Consider the following 14,619-nt stretch of genomic DNA (forward strand, 5'->3'; position numbering starts at 1 on the left):
TCCTGCTGTCGGTACTAACGTTACAAGTTAAATGGTTTCAAATTAAAATTAAACTCTGCCCCACTTTAATCTAGTTTTCAGTTGGGTCAGTGCCCTGATCTGGCTTGCTGTGTGACCACAGGAACATGAAAGCTGAAGCATTCTGCAGAAAACAGCTGAAACTGCCTTTTCTGAAGTACCTCCAATTTTTCCCAGGTTGAAGAGAACGCAAAAATCACCACCTCATGAGAAGAGGGAGTATTTCAAGTGTTAGTTCAGTGTGATGAAGTTGTTAAAAAGTTTTCCAAGCTTCAAAACAGACTATTTTAGTAGCAGTCTAGCAACAGTTTATACCTTAGTTTTTCTTACTTGCAACAGGACTGTTCAGGAAAACACTCTACACTACATTCAAACATAATTAAGACTTGGAAAACACTCTCTGGGAAAACTTTCATTTCTACTGATCTTTCAGCCATTTGAAAGGCAGCAGGAGGGTGTCAAGCACTGCAACTTGTGCATAATCTGTCAGTAAAGAAAGTAACATCCAGTATCATCACATCCAAAAATTCCAGTAAGGTGAAGTAATTAAACATATTGTTACCTTTCTTTTTCTTCCTCTTCTAGCAACTTTAGGAATAGAAGCATCATTTGTTTTCACCACATCCTGTGAAGATCAGAAATGGTGCTAAGAGTCTTAGCAAAACAAAAATGTATTTTAAATGATTCTAAGCTTTTTCCACAACTGAAGCCTCTGGCACATACTTTATGCAAAAATCCCGTAATATATATATGAAGACACCTCTTGCTTTTAAGTTATTAAAACCCCAACTATCTGGTAATCAGTACTTTTTTCTGAAAGATAAGAAATAAAATAAATACTAAATAATACTCTGTTTTAAATAAAGGTCTGTAGTCATTTTTAATCTGTCTGAACTCTTTATCTGGTCCTTTAAAAAAGTAAATTTGCAATACAGGATAAGTGATTGAAAACACACTGTTCCACCTGTTCTAATTGAACTTACAGACAAGCCAGACTAAAAGTTTGCTCTCGATGAAAGCTTCAATTCCTGTTAGCTTCAATGAGAGGTATAAACATGAGTGAACACACAGGAAGTTTTATGTAATTAACCAGCTCCTGAGACTGTCACAGTAATAATAACTGTAGCTTCTCAGCACTCAGTAATAGATTTATGTCAATCAATGTAATATTAGAATGTTCTCTGGTACATAGAAAAAGCTTTCACATACTTCTTTACTGTTTTTTTCAGAAGGCAGATCATCTTCCTTTAAAGTATCCATCTCTTTTTCTTCTGTTTCAGCTTCTGTAGGTAAGTTATTATCCCCTTTAGGGGATAACTGCAAAGGGAGTCAACATGGAGTAAAAAAAATGCATGAAGAAGTATTTCAGAGTGAAAAGAGAACACGCTAATAAATATCAGGCTGCTTTTCACTTTAAATAGTTTAAGTCTGTAGATACACTCCTTTCTTAGGTACACATAAAAATCCTAAGGCAGGACCGCTTCCTCCTGTACATAACTGCAGGCAGCTGTCAGAACAGGTCATGACACAGCAATCTACTATGGTGGAACTTAAATTCCACTTTGTGTTCATAATAACATTACTACACTTTTTCTCCATATCACCATTACATGAGTACTTACAAGTGTTCATGCCAACATTCAAGATTCATTTGGATCACTTTATCTATTATATACAGTTGGATATCCAAGTCACAGAAAACATTTAGCAGGCTATCATTCTACTAAACAAAGACTTAATGTAGTAAACAGACCGCAAAGAAGTTGTTTTGTCATGTGCGAGACAAGAATATTGTATGACTGCATTACTGATTACTTGAATGCATGTAATTCACCAAGTCTTTTTACAGACTACAAATTTAAGACAGAGGAATCACTGGTACACTAGAACCACAGGAAAGCAGAGTACAACGACTGGTTAGAAGAACGTTATAGCTACATTAGTATCAAAAGAAAAGGAGCAAGTTTGCGCCATATTTTGCCTTAAACTGATTAAGACTAATTACAGAAATCTATGTAAAAGGACCCGTTCAGGATCTTCCATTCCACCTTTGTGTTTCGATGGCTCTTACGTCTTCCTGTTTCTCATTCACAGCGCCAGCTCAGGACAGCCTGAAAGCACTTTTCAGAAGAAACATGAAGCTTAAGTCATCACCATCACTGCTAGCACACGCTGCTCACTGCATAAATTCACAGTGAAGCAAACTGATGAACAACCCCAGTTTAAAAGAAGTTTTTCCCTTGCAGGAACAAATGCTGAGGAACAAATGCTGTTAGCAGCAGTGTGCATGGGCAAGAAGGAAGAACAGCACTGGTTTACTAATACTGCCAGGAAATTACGTATTGGAAAGTGCTCCTACAGCATAGCTGATAGAACCCAAATCACACTGACCTTCCACATGCAGAAGTACTCAATTACGGAACACAATAAGCAGTAAGAAGTTGGGAGAAATAACCCCTCAATAACTCCACAGTCTCCGACTCATCAAAACAACTCTCGACATCACCTATCAGGGTACTACCAGTACACTAATATTCCCCCTCTCCCAAAGGTCTTTTTTCCTCTTGAAAAAACAAGCTATTACAGCTACTAGACACTAATCCTACATAAGGAACCTCCACGCTGCATTTGAAACACTGCAAATTCTTCAGTGAACTGTGAATCAATACTAAAGGACAGCTAGCTACACTTACAGGAAAAACTACATTCTAGTATTCTACGATACATTAAGTCTTGGCAAATAATCAAAAGAAAACCAGTCAGAATTAAGGCAAGTCTATTCAAAATAGTTTGGCACTTAAATTAAGGACACTGCTCATCCTGTAGAGTAGCAATTTCCAGAAGTGAGTTAGAAATAAATGAGATACCATAAATCTATCAATCCACCTGCATCACAATTTTGTCCTTCCAGGATTCTATTCTACTTAAAAAAAGCCGAGATAACACACAACATGTCTTCCACGCCGTATGAAAAATAACCCCACGTGAACAAAACAAAACATTCAAGGCCAGAGAAAGTTCAAAGCAGTGTGTCCTACACGAGTATCATTAAATGCACGGCAAGGGAGGAAGGTTCACCTCCTACAGTACAAACTATGCAAAGCACCAGTAAGCTGAAACAAAGATGTTTCAGAGAGAAATGCATTTTCTTAGTCTGAATACAACATATTTCAAGCAAACGCAATCTTGTTTTGAAAGGAGTCTAAGGTATGCACACCTTTACAAAGCAAAGAAGCTACACTCTTGTCTGTATAAACTACTGTATACTCCTTCCTCACAGATACTTTCCTGACTCAGAGTTCAATTGATACAGATATGAAATCCTTTACATCCATTTATATCCTAATTAGCCCATTAGGAGTATAGCTTAAGTCAAACTGATTCTTACAATCTGTTCAAGCAAATACACTGAAGAACCCTTTCAGCCCAGACAGAAGCTAATGCTCTGTTGGGCTTTTAAACAAAAACTGTCATAATTGGAAGAGACAGTTATACCTGTCCATGATACTAAGAAGTCTTCAAAAACATAAAGGGAAACTTAAAACGAAATCTTGGTGATCACTTCCACCTTCTCCAGCCTACAAAGTACTGTATGAATTTGGTTTAATTCCATTATGATTTAAAAATGTGGACCAGTAAAGAAACTAATTTTCAAACACACCTTAAAAGGAATACAGAAGGACAAAAAAAATAGTAGTATATGTGCATCTGAAAAGAAGCAAAGGCAAGACAGTTACAACAGTAAAACACTGTTAGTTTAAAGTATTTAAGTAAAAACTGTGCAATACAGTTCTGACTTAAAAATGTTTCCCGCAGAACAAAACGTTAATTCAGTCACTTACTTTTGGGACAGAAGACTTTCTTCTTTTGGCTCCTGCTTTTTCTTCACTGCCCTCAGCAGGCTCCTGACTACTTTCTTGAACAGTTTCTTTGATAGGAGTGTTAACAGCTGGATGGGACTTCAATATAAAAACATCAAAATTGAAATCTAAGTCCCTTCCTGAACTACAGAGTTAGAATACTGAGAGGTGTTTCTGCCACCTGTACATTACTAAAGAAAGCATCATGCTAAGGAACCCCTTATTAGAACTACGAGAATACTAAAATATATCTTCTTTCATTAACTTCCACGCTTTTCAGTTAATATTGCATTTTCATTATCAAACTTTCAAGCTCTAATGCTATAATAACTTATTTTCACACTAAAAATACTGCAATGTAAGGTTTTTCTTATGTATAATTTAAAATAAAAAAAAAAAGTTGTCTTTGGTCAAGCACAACTTGTGATGCTACTGTCAAGAAGTGCATTTTTAAATGAGCTCTCAATCCTGAGTCAGCCAACTACCTGTTCCTGAAAACAGGAGCAGGAAAAAAGACATTATAATAAAGGCTAAAGAATTAAAGTTAAAAACATGGAAATAGAGAAGGCAAAGCCAAAATTACTCTTTTTTTTTTTTTTATTACGTTACATTGTGGATAGCATTCTTACTCCTAAATATTAGCTCCTTCAAACAAAGCTGGCAGACTCCCCTGACTCTCTAATTTTTTCCCCACTGAGGAAGTGGTTTTGGATCTAAGCCCAAACCACAGGCTCCCTTCTGCCCTCCACCTCCCTTACTAGCAGTTACAAGCAACATCTGCAAAGTATAAATACTGCTTTCAGAACATTCCAGCCAGCTCTGGCTGTTAAGCAGAAAACACAGCTCTTAGAAGGACTTACCAAGACAAAATATGCCCAGTAAAAGGACAGAAAAAAAGAAAAAAAATAAAGTGCAAGTGAATCCCTCTATGTGAACAGCTGACAAATCTGTCACTTTACTATTATCTTGTATCCAGAATAAAACAACACCGCCATGCAATTACCCACCTCCCCTCTGACCCCAGCTGCTGTGTGGCCAAAGACAAAATTACCTCCTCACCCTGAATTTTCAGGCTCTGACAACTAAACTGTCTTCCCTGCTACTGTCCATTAACTGTGCTTTACTTAAGAATCTTTGTTAAAATCAGAGAGTTGTATGTAAATCAATGAATACCTTACAATACATTTATTCATCTCCAAGACCTCAGCTAAAAAAATTTGTCCATTCACCAACGCATACTGAATACCACAACACAGGCTGTAATTCATCTTATCAATACTTATCAATACTTAAAGGGAGGGTGCCAGGTAGATGGGAACAGTCTTTTTACAGTGGTGCCCAGTGATAGGACAAGAGGTAACGGGCACAAACTTAAATATAGGAAGTTCCATCTTAACATGAGGAGGAACTTCTTTACTTTGAGGGTGGCAGAGCACTGGCACAGGCTGCCCAGAGAGGTGGTAGAATCTCCGACTCTGGAGACATTCAAAACCCGTCTGGACGCCATCCTGTGCAACCTGCTGTAGGTGACCCTGCTCTGGCAGGGGGGTTGGAATAGATGATCTCCAGAGGTCCCTTCCAACCCTGACCATTCTTTGATTCTGTAATACACTACTCTACTTCAAAATATTGTTGGGAAAATAGTTGTCTTCACTTATCAGTATACTTATGTTACCTTTCCTCTCAGTCTTCGCAATGAACTATTGGTCTCCATTTCGGGATCACTTGCTGCCCACACTGATCTCCTCTCTCACACCGCACTGGGGAAACCAGCCCAGGGCACCTCCACCAACACAGCTACCGGGAAGAGAGTCACCGTGCAGAAGAGCAAGTGCCCGAGAAGGGCTGCACAGATGCTACAGAAGGGGAGATGACAACGCACAGACGAGATGCCCGCACGGAGCACGAGGGACACCGAGGCAAAAGAGATGGCTAGGCAGCAGGGACGCTGGGCAGAGGAGGCACACGAGGAGTTGCCCAAGCCAGGCTACAGCCCAGAGGAGTTGCCTGGGCCGGGGCAGAGAGGGGACAGAAGGGACAGCTCTGAGGGGACGGCAGTGCGTGGAGGATCCCACGCCTGAAACGCTGAGCAAGAAGGAACCGCTGAGCAAGAAGCGAGGAACAGCAAAAGCAAAGTACCCACGACACACCGGCCTCGGTCTCCCGCACCGCCATCGCCTCACCCGAGGGACTGACAGCGGTTGGGGTGGGGGGACTGGAGACCAGCTGGGGGGTGCTGAGGCACATTTTTCTGACTGCTTGTTTGTCTTTGTTTCTTGTTACCAGAATCGCTAACAAAAAAACTTAGTCATTTGGCTAAATTGTGGCAAGTTCCCTCACATGAGTGTTTTGTTGCTTGTACTCTACCTCTCTTTGGCAAAGATGGGAGGGTGAGGCCCTGGAAGCCCGTTCCACCCACTCTGTTACCCTTAGAACACATACAAACTTCTCCATAAGCTGCTGATAAAACTGCCTATAAGCATCTACACGAAGCACTCCTGAACTTCCTTTCCTTCCCTGACCAAAACATCCAGAAGCCCTACCCCTCAAAAAACCCACAGCTGTTAATTAAGACAGCCACAGAGACCATTACCAAGCAGATAAGCATCTTTCCCTTATTACCAGGAGGGAGAAACTGTATGCACTTGTTGCTCCAGCTTTGAGAATAGGATGCTAAGGCAACATTCTCACGCACAGAAAATCATCAAACGCCAAGAGAGGTAGCAACAACATGAAACAAGGCACCTCTCACCACTATGAAATGTATGCTATTCTGCAAAGTACAGAAGAAATAGAGCTCATTTTAGCACACAAGCTGAAACAAGTAAAAGCAAAACCAAAACCAAGTTATCACTCTACAACTTTCTTATTCTTGGTAGAGCAGGATGTTCCTTTATCTTATCCATAATCCTTGGTAGAACAGCAACATACTATTTCAATTCTAAGAGTTAAACCCAAAAGACAGTGCTTTGTGAAAAAACATGCAAGATCCAGGACTGACTGATGTGACATCAAAGATGCACAAAGAAGCAGACCTACTGGCAGTTTTATTTCACATCAAGTAACACTTACTCTGCCTGTTTTACATCCTGACTTATTTTACAGAATATCAAATTTAGTCAGCCGTTTGTACATGTACTCCTTTACCAGCAACAAGAACTGCCCACAAGTAAAAAGAAGAGCTGGCTAAATTCTAAGGGCTTGATTTGCTCCAAATAATCTTACTTTTAACAATGCATAGCACAGAATAGAAAAAGGCGGCTATCAAAAGAAAGGCTTTCTAAAGTTAAGGTGAAAATTCAGAAGAACATTTGCACGTCTACTGCATTACTCCATTCATTCAGTAATTCAGTCTGGTCCACCTCTCCTGCTCAGGCAGGGCCACCCAGAGCTGGCTGATCAGGACCATGTCCAGATGGCTTCTGAATATCTCCAAGGATGGAGAGTCCACAGCCTCCCTGGGCAACCTGTGCCACTGCTTGGGCACCCTCACAGCAAAAGAATGTCTCCTAACGTTCAGCGGGGACGTCCTGTATTTCAGCCGGTGCCCATTGCCTCTGGTCCTGTCACTGGGCACCACTGAGAAGAGCCTGGCTCCACCCTCTTTGCACCATCACTTCAGGTATTTGTATACATTGATGAGATCATCATCCCTGAGTCCCATGGGGCTGAACAGTCATCCCAGCTCTCTCAGCCTCTCCTCCTAGCAGAGATGCTCCAATCCATCATATTCATGGGACCCTCTCTCCAGTATGTCCATGTCTCTCCCATACCATGTAGCCCACAACTGGACACAGTACTCAAGTTAAAGCACCCCTACTAAGAAAAGTTTCTTCTTCTAGTAATTTTAAGGCTCACTTATAGAAACAGATTTTAAATATGACTTGTGGAAAGAATTAATCCTTTTTTAAATACAGAAATAGTGGAGAGAAGTGGCAAAGTACAACCCGAAGGCTCTAGACAGAACCTGACCAGTTCACAGAAAGACCCTGTGAAAGAGCTATCATCAAAGCTGAAGTACCTGAATGTAACTCAACAGGTGGAAAGGACTGCCCAGCACAAAGACTGCTAGACTAAGAAAACAGCCTGTATGTACCTCTTGGCAACATTTTGTGTATTTCCAATTGGAAATGTATTTAGGAATGTCTGAGATGCTAGGAAAGCAACCCACTTAAGCACTGCTTAACCGAACTTCCTGACTCCTGCTGTGAAACAAAATATTAGACAAGCTTGTTACTGTTGATTGTTTATACACTGATTTTCACCTTGCTGAATGACTGGTAACATACAACTCGGTTTTGGTTCACAACTGCCTCAGCCATCCACTGAGCATCTCTCCAGAACTGTGACAAAGAAAACAGCGAGAAGGTACACCGAGTTTTATTTTACATTAGCAGAAAGAATCTGTCCCTTATTAATACAGTCCTTCCCACTGTGATGAGTGGATTAGCACCTTTCCATATCCCGGAGCAGAAAAAGTGTACACCTGGAGGGCATCATCTTATCTCTCGACTCTTACTGCAGAAACTCCTCAGCTCTTTATCCACATTCTCCTTCAAACTAGAAACACAGTAACTTGGGGTATCTGATGAAGCAGGGATTAACTGATGCTGAAATGGCAATCTGGCATGTTATGTTAGAGCAGCAAATAATACCAAAAGATATCAATTCTTTTTATTATTAGTGCAGCATTGCCTAGAAGACCCAGTATGTGATCAGGGTTCAGTGTACAGAGCAAAACCAAGAGGCTACGCAATGTTCAGAGGAGGCAGGCAAAGACAAAATGAGCAAGAAAATTTCTTTGTCTTCAGATTAAATTTGAGTCTTTTTATGGGTAGCACTGCATAGCTCCAGTTTGAGCTTTGAAGATTTACGAAAAGGGAAAGAAATGAGAAATTACTTATGGACAAAAATTGAATCAAGCAAGTCAAGTGACAGTTTGGGGGTGAAAGGCAAGCATTACATCGCTTCCAGCCTCTAGAAGGAAAATACTGTATGCTAAGACAGCATGTACTGTAATCTTGTAAGGATAGTCGAGGAGAAAAGCACTTGGGTTTAGATGACAGAAAGAAGTAGAGTGACTGAGATTCCAGAAAAAACTACCACTTTTCAAGCACAGTTTTACAGATCCAAAGGTAAGTATCTTAGGAATGTATACTGTTAGAAGTATAAATAATTAAGTATATGTATATAGCCATAAACGAAACCTGATATGTACTGTAAAAAGTGTTAAACTTTTAGCCTTATGCTCCAAAACTGTCAACATGGTCCCTCATGAGCACAGAATAATAAACAGATATTCCCAGTTAAATAACACACTCATCTCTTTTATGCTATTAACACTAGAGACCAATTAAAAATAAAAAAAAAAAATAAAAAAAAGGAAAAAAGTCTAACCTGTAGTTGAACAACAGCAATAATTCATTAGCCTACAGCAAGGAAACACTCATTGCCTCCCCCCCAAAAAAAAAGTACAGCAACAAAAATTTACAGACTCCACATAACTTACCTGCTGATGAGAGAACTTCACTTTGGGATTGTTGTCGATTTCCCACAAGCCTTCATTAAAACCCTTTCTTTTATTTGGTTTGCCATATTTATCTTTATTTTCAGAGTAAGGGAATATGTCCTTTGGTCCCAAAAAAGCCCTTAAGGTGAGAAAAAAACAAAAGAACAAAATTTCATGTTTTAAATGGTTAGTCTTTTCAAGTAAGTAGGCACCAAATGTTATTAAGGTATGAAATCCATTACTACTTCAACAACTAATTCTGCTACATAAGCATCTCTGGTTCTCTCAACTTTTGCCTCCAACAGCCCAAGTTTTCCATTACTGCCACACCACCTATGAATCCCCACCTTCTCAGGTTGTTGAGTGTCTGGGCAAGAAAAAGCTGATGCTGCACCTTAAGGTTGCAGCTGATAGGGCAACCAACTACTGTGAACCAGAACAATTAAAAACTGAGTAGCTTGCAAACAAACAGAAAGAGCAATTGCTTCCTCAGAAAAAAGAGTCTGCAGGAGGATCTGCTCCATGATCTTGCTGGGCACAGAGGTGAGACTGACTGCTTTGTGGTTCCCCGAGTCTTCCTTTTTTCCCTTTTTAAAAATGGGGGTTATGTTTCCCCTTTTCCAGTCAGTGGCAACTTCAACAGACTGCCATGACTTCTCAAATCCAATGGATAGTGGCTGGGCAACTTCATCCACCACTTCCCTCAGTATCCACAAATGAATCTCATCAGGTCCCATGGACTTGTGCACCTCCAGGTTCCTCAGCTGCTCTTGAATCTGGTCTTCTCCTATAGCAGGCTGTGCCTCATTGTCCCAGTCCCTGCCTTTGCTTTCTGCCACTTGGGCGGTGTGGTTAGAGCCCTTACTGGGAAGGCCAATTTCTATTTAAGCTACTCTTGTAGTAAAGGTTTTAACACTGCTCGCCTATCTTTGTCAGACAAACAACACTCCTTCACAGCACTACCCCTCCCGTCAGCTGTGTAAGTAAAGCTTTTAGCCAAGCAGCTTTTCTCATATGTCGAAGTCACAGTACCCACACTACCAGCTTCTCTAAGTTAGACTTGGGAAAACAAGGTAACATATTACTGAGAATCAACATTCTGGTTTATGCTGAAGAACATCAAAGACAGTTTAATTCCTTCTCTACTTTCATGACCTTTCAAGTTCAGATTTCACTGTAGCAATCCATATGCTGCTAACAGAAAAAGACAACACTTTGGTGGTACACTCTTACTTTCACGCTGTGCCTAGGCACAGCTTTGTCTGATTGCGTTCGTGTTAGATCCAACTATTGAAAAGTTGCAGGTACTTGCTTTCTGAACTATGGGTTCACGGAAGAGCTAAATCGATACATCTAAGCTCCACTCTCCTATTTTCTTCATCATCGTTAAAAAACAAGCTATTTGAGATGTACACCCTACTAAACAAATGAAAAGAACATACCATAATGTAGAAAGCTTAAGCATTTCCTACTCCAGCAGTAAAACACTCAGCTATGGGTACAAATTATTAAGTAAACCACTGTGACAGATGAGACTGCCAATCACCCACCACTTTGCGAGAGACAGTTAGAGAGGATTCAACCAGTGTGGGAAAGATGCACCTACAGAGCCTACTCAACCAGACCAAAAGGAGAGGGAGACAAACAGAAACTGGGAGAGACAAAAATAGGAAACGTTGCCTCCCTTCTTCCTTATCCCCTGTCGGGAAACATTTTTTCAAGGTCTGTAGGCCTCTACCTGTACCTCTCAGACTTTGAAAAACACCAGAAACGAGCTATTGTGAAAAGGTCACGTAGCCTACTTTGTTGCTGTAGTGAAATCCCCACACACTAAAAAGTAAAAGGAACACGAAAATCAAATGAAGAGAGATTGCTCTAATGTATCAGGCAAACTAGACTAGAAACTAGAGTTCAGTGTGACCTTCTGTTTGTGACCAACCAAAATTTACACTGAGGTGATTTACTCGCACAACAGATCCAGGTAAAGTTTTTATTAAAACAGTATCTATTTCATTACTCTCTTTTAGGGAAGGGTACTGTTGCTGCATTAAGACACTATGGAAATAAACAAAACAAACCTCAACCAAATTCCTCAAGCCATGTATCCATGTATCTGTTCACTGCACACAGGTAGCAACACATTTAGTTGTGCTTTGACGAAACTTATGAGAAAATCAACAATAGCAATCAAAGCACAAGTTTATACTTGTTTATAATAATCTGCAAAACTCGATTAATATTATTCCTAGAAGTCAAGTAAGGATTATTCCCAAGCCAGTCTTGTTTTCTCTTTTCCCCATAGCTCCTCCTTTCCTCCTGTAACCGTTCACATAGCTAGATGTCATCCTTTATAAAGACTTTTTAGCACGATCAAACTCTTTATCTGGACTTTCAGAGTTGCCACTACTTACAGCAAGATAGGCAGTATATGTACACACTACTAACGCGCTGAAGGTACATAGTGTCTAACTTCGTACAGGTGTGTAACTAACTGTGAGAAACAGAGGAGAACAAGTATACCAAATTTATTTTAACTCTTACGAAAGAGTACAGAAAACTGTTAGCCCTACCTAATACCTAGTGGATCACTAAGTCAGTATTTACAGCTACAAACCTAAACAAAATTACATGCCATGCAACAACATTCTCCTTTTTTACCTGATCTGCTCCTTCCTATTGTTACTTACAGGCATCTGCTGTATGTAACAACAAGCAAGACCAAGAAGCATGTTAAGTTTCCCCTGTTACCACTCTAAGGAGCACAAGGTAAGTGACATGCTTAAAGAACAAACAGCAGGAGACAGCTGGATTGTGGAACATCCTATACTTTGCAATGTGTATGAAACAGACAGAAGTACTTTCTCTTACATTGTATGGATCTCTGAAATGCCATAACCCTGAACCTACAGCTTAACAAAAAACAGATCGCAGTAAAACTTTATTTTGTAATAATATCAAAGAGTGAGGAATAGACATTTTAAGTTTACCCACGTAAACCACAAGAAAAAAAGAAAATTTCCAAATCCAAGCACGTTTTAGGAGCCTAAGCTAAATTTAAAATTGGCCACAATGCTGCTCAAAATTTTCAAAGGTATTTTTAAAGCTTTAGATGAGGAGTTATTTCTGTCTTACTTATATTCAATTTGTATCCCTGAACTTATTTACAACTGCACAAAACTTCAGTAAAATCCAGAATAATATAGATGTTACCAAGGGCAGGATCAAAGCAACAGTAAGCTTTTAGCTGCCAAAAAAAAAAAAAAAAATCAGCTATGGAAAAAAAATAAGAAAAAAACCTCAACCTGCTGGCCTTGTTTAAAATTATCATTAAAAAAAACGGACAAGACTCAAACCTCACAACCTTGAATTGAATTCCAGGAACTCCTCTTTACCCACAAAACTACACACACAAACCCCAGACTAAAAAAAAAACCTAAGCCATTGAAAGATCTATTGAAAGATGAGAACAGCTAAAGAAGTGCATGGGTGTATGGGCCAAGCACATAGAAATCTTCATGGGGAAATAACTTCTTAAAAAAAGAATCAAGCCACAGGTAAGGTCAGAGAGAGTGGAGGGAGATGTATATCATCTTGGCATGGCTTACTGAAAGATAGATGCAAAGTACCAGATTAAAGCTATTTCAATAGATATTTAATAAGATGAAGAAAAAAAAAGCAAGGCCTTTCCACACAATGCAAGAAACAGAGTACAAACAAAAAAAAACCCTGACAAATCAGACAATAAATATTTACAGTAAAATGGAAGAAAATATTTACAGCAGTGGAAGAAATACAGTCCCACAAAGATGATGTTATATGACTGTGAAATGCTAGCATTGCTGAAAGTACCCAAACATAAATATTTTGCAGGTTCACAGGTATAAAGCTAACTGTACTTCCTCATTTTGCTCTCCAACTCTTACAAAAACCCAACACCCACAACCCCAAACCGCTCCACAAAAAAACCCCAAAACCCAACACATAATTATTCATCTGTTTCTCAAAAACTTTGCCTATTTCATTGTCGTCAGCCTTATTTCACTTTCTTTGAGAATACACTGTTGAGAATTTTGAGGACATACAGGACTGTAGTTAAAGTCCATTACTGAAGAAAAAAAACCCAACCTATCAGTCATACCACTGTGGGTAGGATACCTTTTCTCTTCTGACCAGTAAAGCGTACGTGGCGTGGTTACAGTCTACCATTCCCTTGAATAGCTTAAGGAAATGTTAGAGAAGCATGTCTTGTCAAAAGAAATTAATTTAGGAAGAGTTTGTCTGCTAAGACATTAATTTAGGAAGAGCTACTGAATACTATAGTTTTAAATACACTACACTCGGATGAGCTGTTAAATTCTTGTCATAGCATTCTACAAGGAAAATATATGACCCTTAAATATAAAGGACTTACGTTTCATGGGTGCCAAAAAAGAAAATAGGCATTTTATTTGTAGGAGGCTTTACTGCTCCATCAGGAACTTCATCCACCTAAGGAAAAAACAGACTATAATTCAAGTCAAGTAAGAGTTAAGAACAGTCTAGGGGGAAATAAGTAAAAGTGTTAAGCTTTAAAACAGAAAAAAAAATAAAGGTACAGAGAAGTAAAGCAGTTCTCAAGATCTCTTTTTAACTGCATGTTAAAAAATACAGCAGAATCAAGGACAGTATTAGCAACAATAGGAAATGACAGCATTTCTTGTGTTACAAGAACTTTCCACATGAACGTTTTCTTTAAAAGGTGAGACATGATGTGCAACAGGTAAAAAGCGTAATTTCGGTCCATCCAAATACTGCACCCCCCGTCAGCAAGCAACAGCAAGACTTCCTGCCCTTATGTTGAGCTGATAACTTGCCCAAGCCCAAATGTCAAGTGCTACAAAAAGGAAATTTAAAAAAAAAAAAAAATATTCTTAAGCCAGCATCTTACCCAAGTATCTCATGATTAGTATTTTACCTATGCTCCCACAACTGTTAAATGACCTACAGCAGTCACAGAACTTGCCCTGACTCTTCCCAGAGAGCCGGGGGAATGCCAAAAAGGACTGGACCACTTATCACACACAGGTAGCTCATTCTACAGAAAGCACCACAGGAATAGCTGACTTTAAAAGTAAAGAGCAACCCTGCCATAACTTCGCCGTTTTCTTTTGTCAAAAAAAAAAAAAAAAAAAAAAAAGCAGTTATTGGGGAAAAGAATTTTGGCACAGCTCCAGCGCTCCGCTACCCCTACTA

The 14,619-nt window shown here is 39.5% G+C and overlaps 1 protein-coding gene across 1 annotated transcript in view; it reads right to left on the minus strand.

Annotated features, from left to right (window-relative positions):
* The window catches only part of PSIP1 (PC4 and SFRS1 interacting protein 1), a 36,429-nt gene that overhangs the window by 19,807 nt on the left and 2,003 nt on the right, over nt 1–14,619 (minus strand). Inside the window, exons 2-6 of the mRNA XM_009891511.1 lie at nt 13,799–13,875; nt 9,388–9,526; nt 3,861–3,977; nt 1,228–1,335; nt 581–643 (exon numbers count right to left, since the gene is read on the minus strand). Of these exons, the coding sequence (XP_009889813.1) occupies nt 581–643; nt 1,228–1,335; nt 3,861–3,977; nt 9,388–9,526; nt 13,799–13,875 (504 nt within the window). The remainder of the gene's footprint in view (nt 1–580; nt 644–1,227; nt 1,336–3,860; nt 3,978–9,387; nt 9,527–13,798; nt 13,876–14,619) is intronic.

Source organism: Charadrius vociferus, unplaced genomic scaffold (genome assembly GCF_000708025.1).
Source record: "Charadrius vociferus isolate BGI_N301 unplaced genomic scaffold, ASM70802v2 scaffold198, whole genome shotgun sequence".
NCBI classification, from domain to species: domain Eukaryota; kingdom Metazoa; phylum Chordata; class Aves; order Charadriiformes; family Charadriidae; genus Charadrius; species Charadrius vociferus.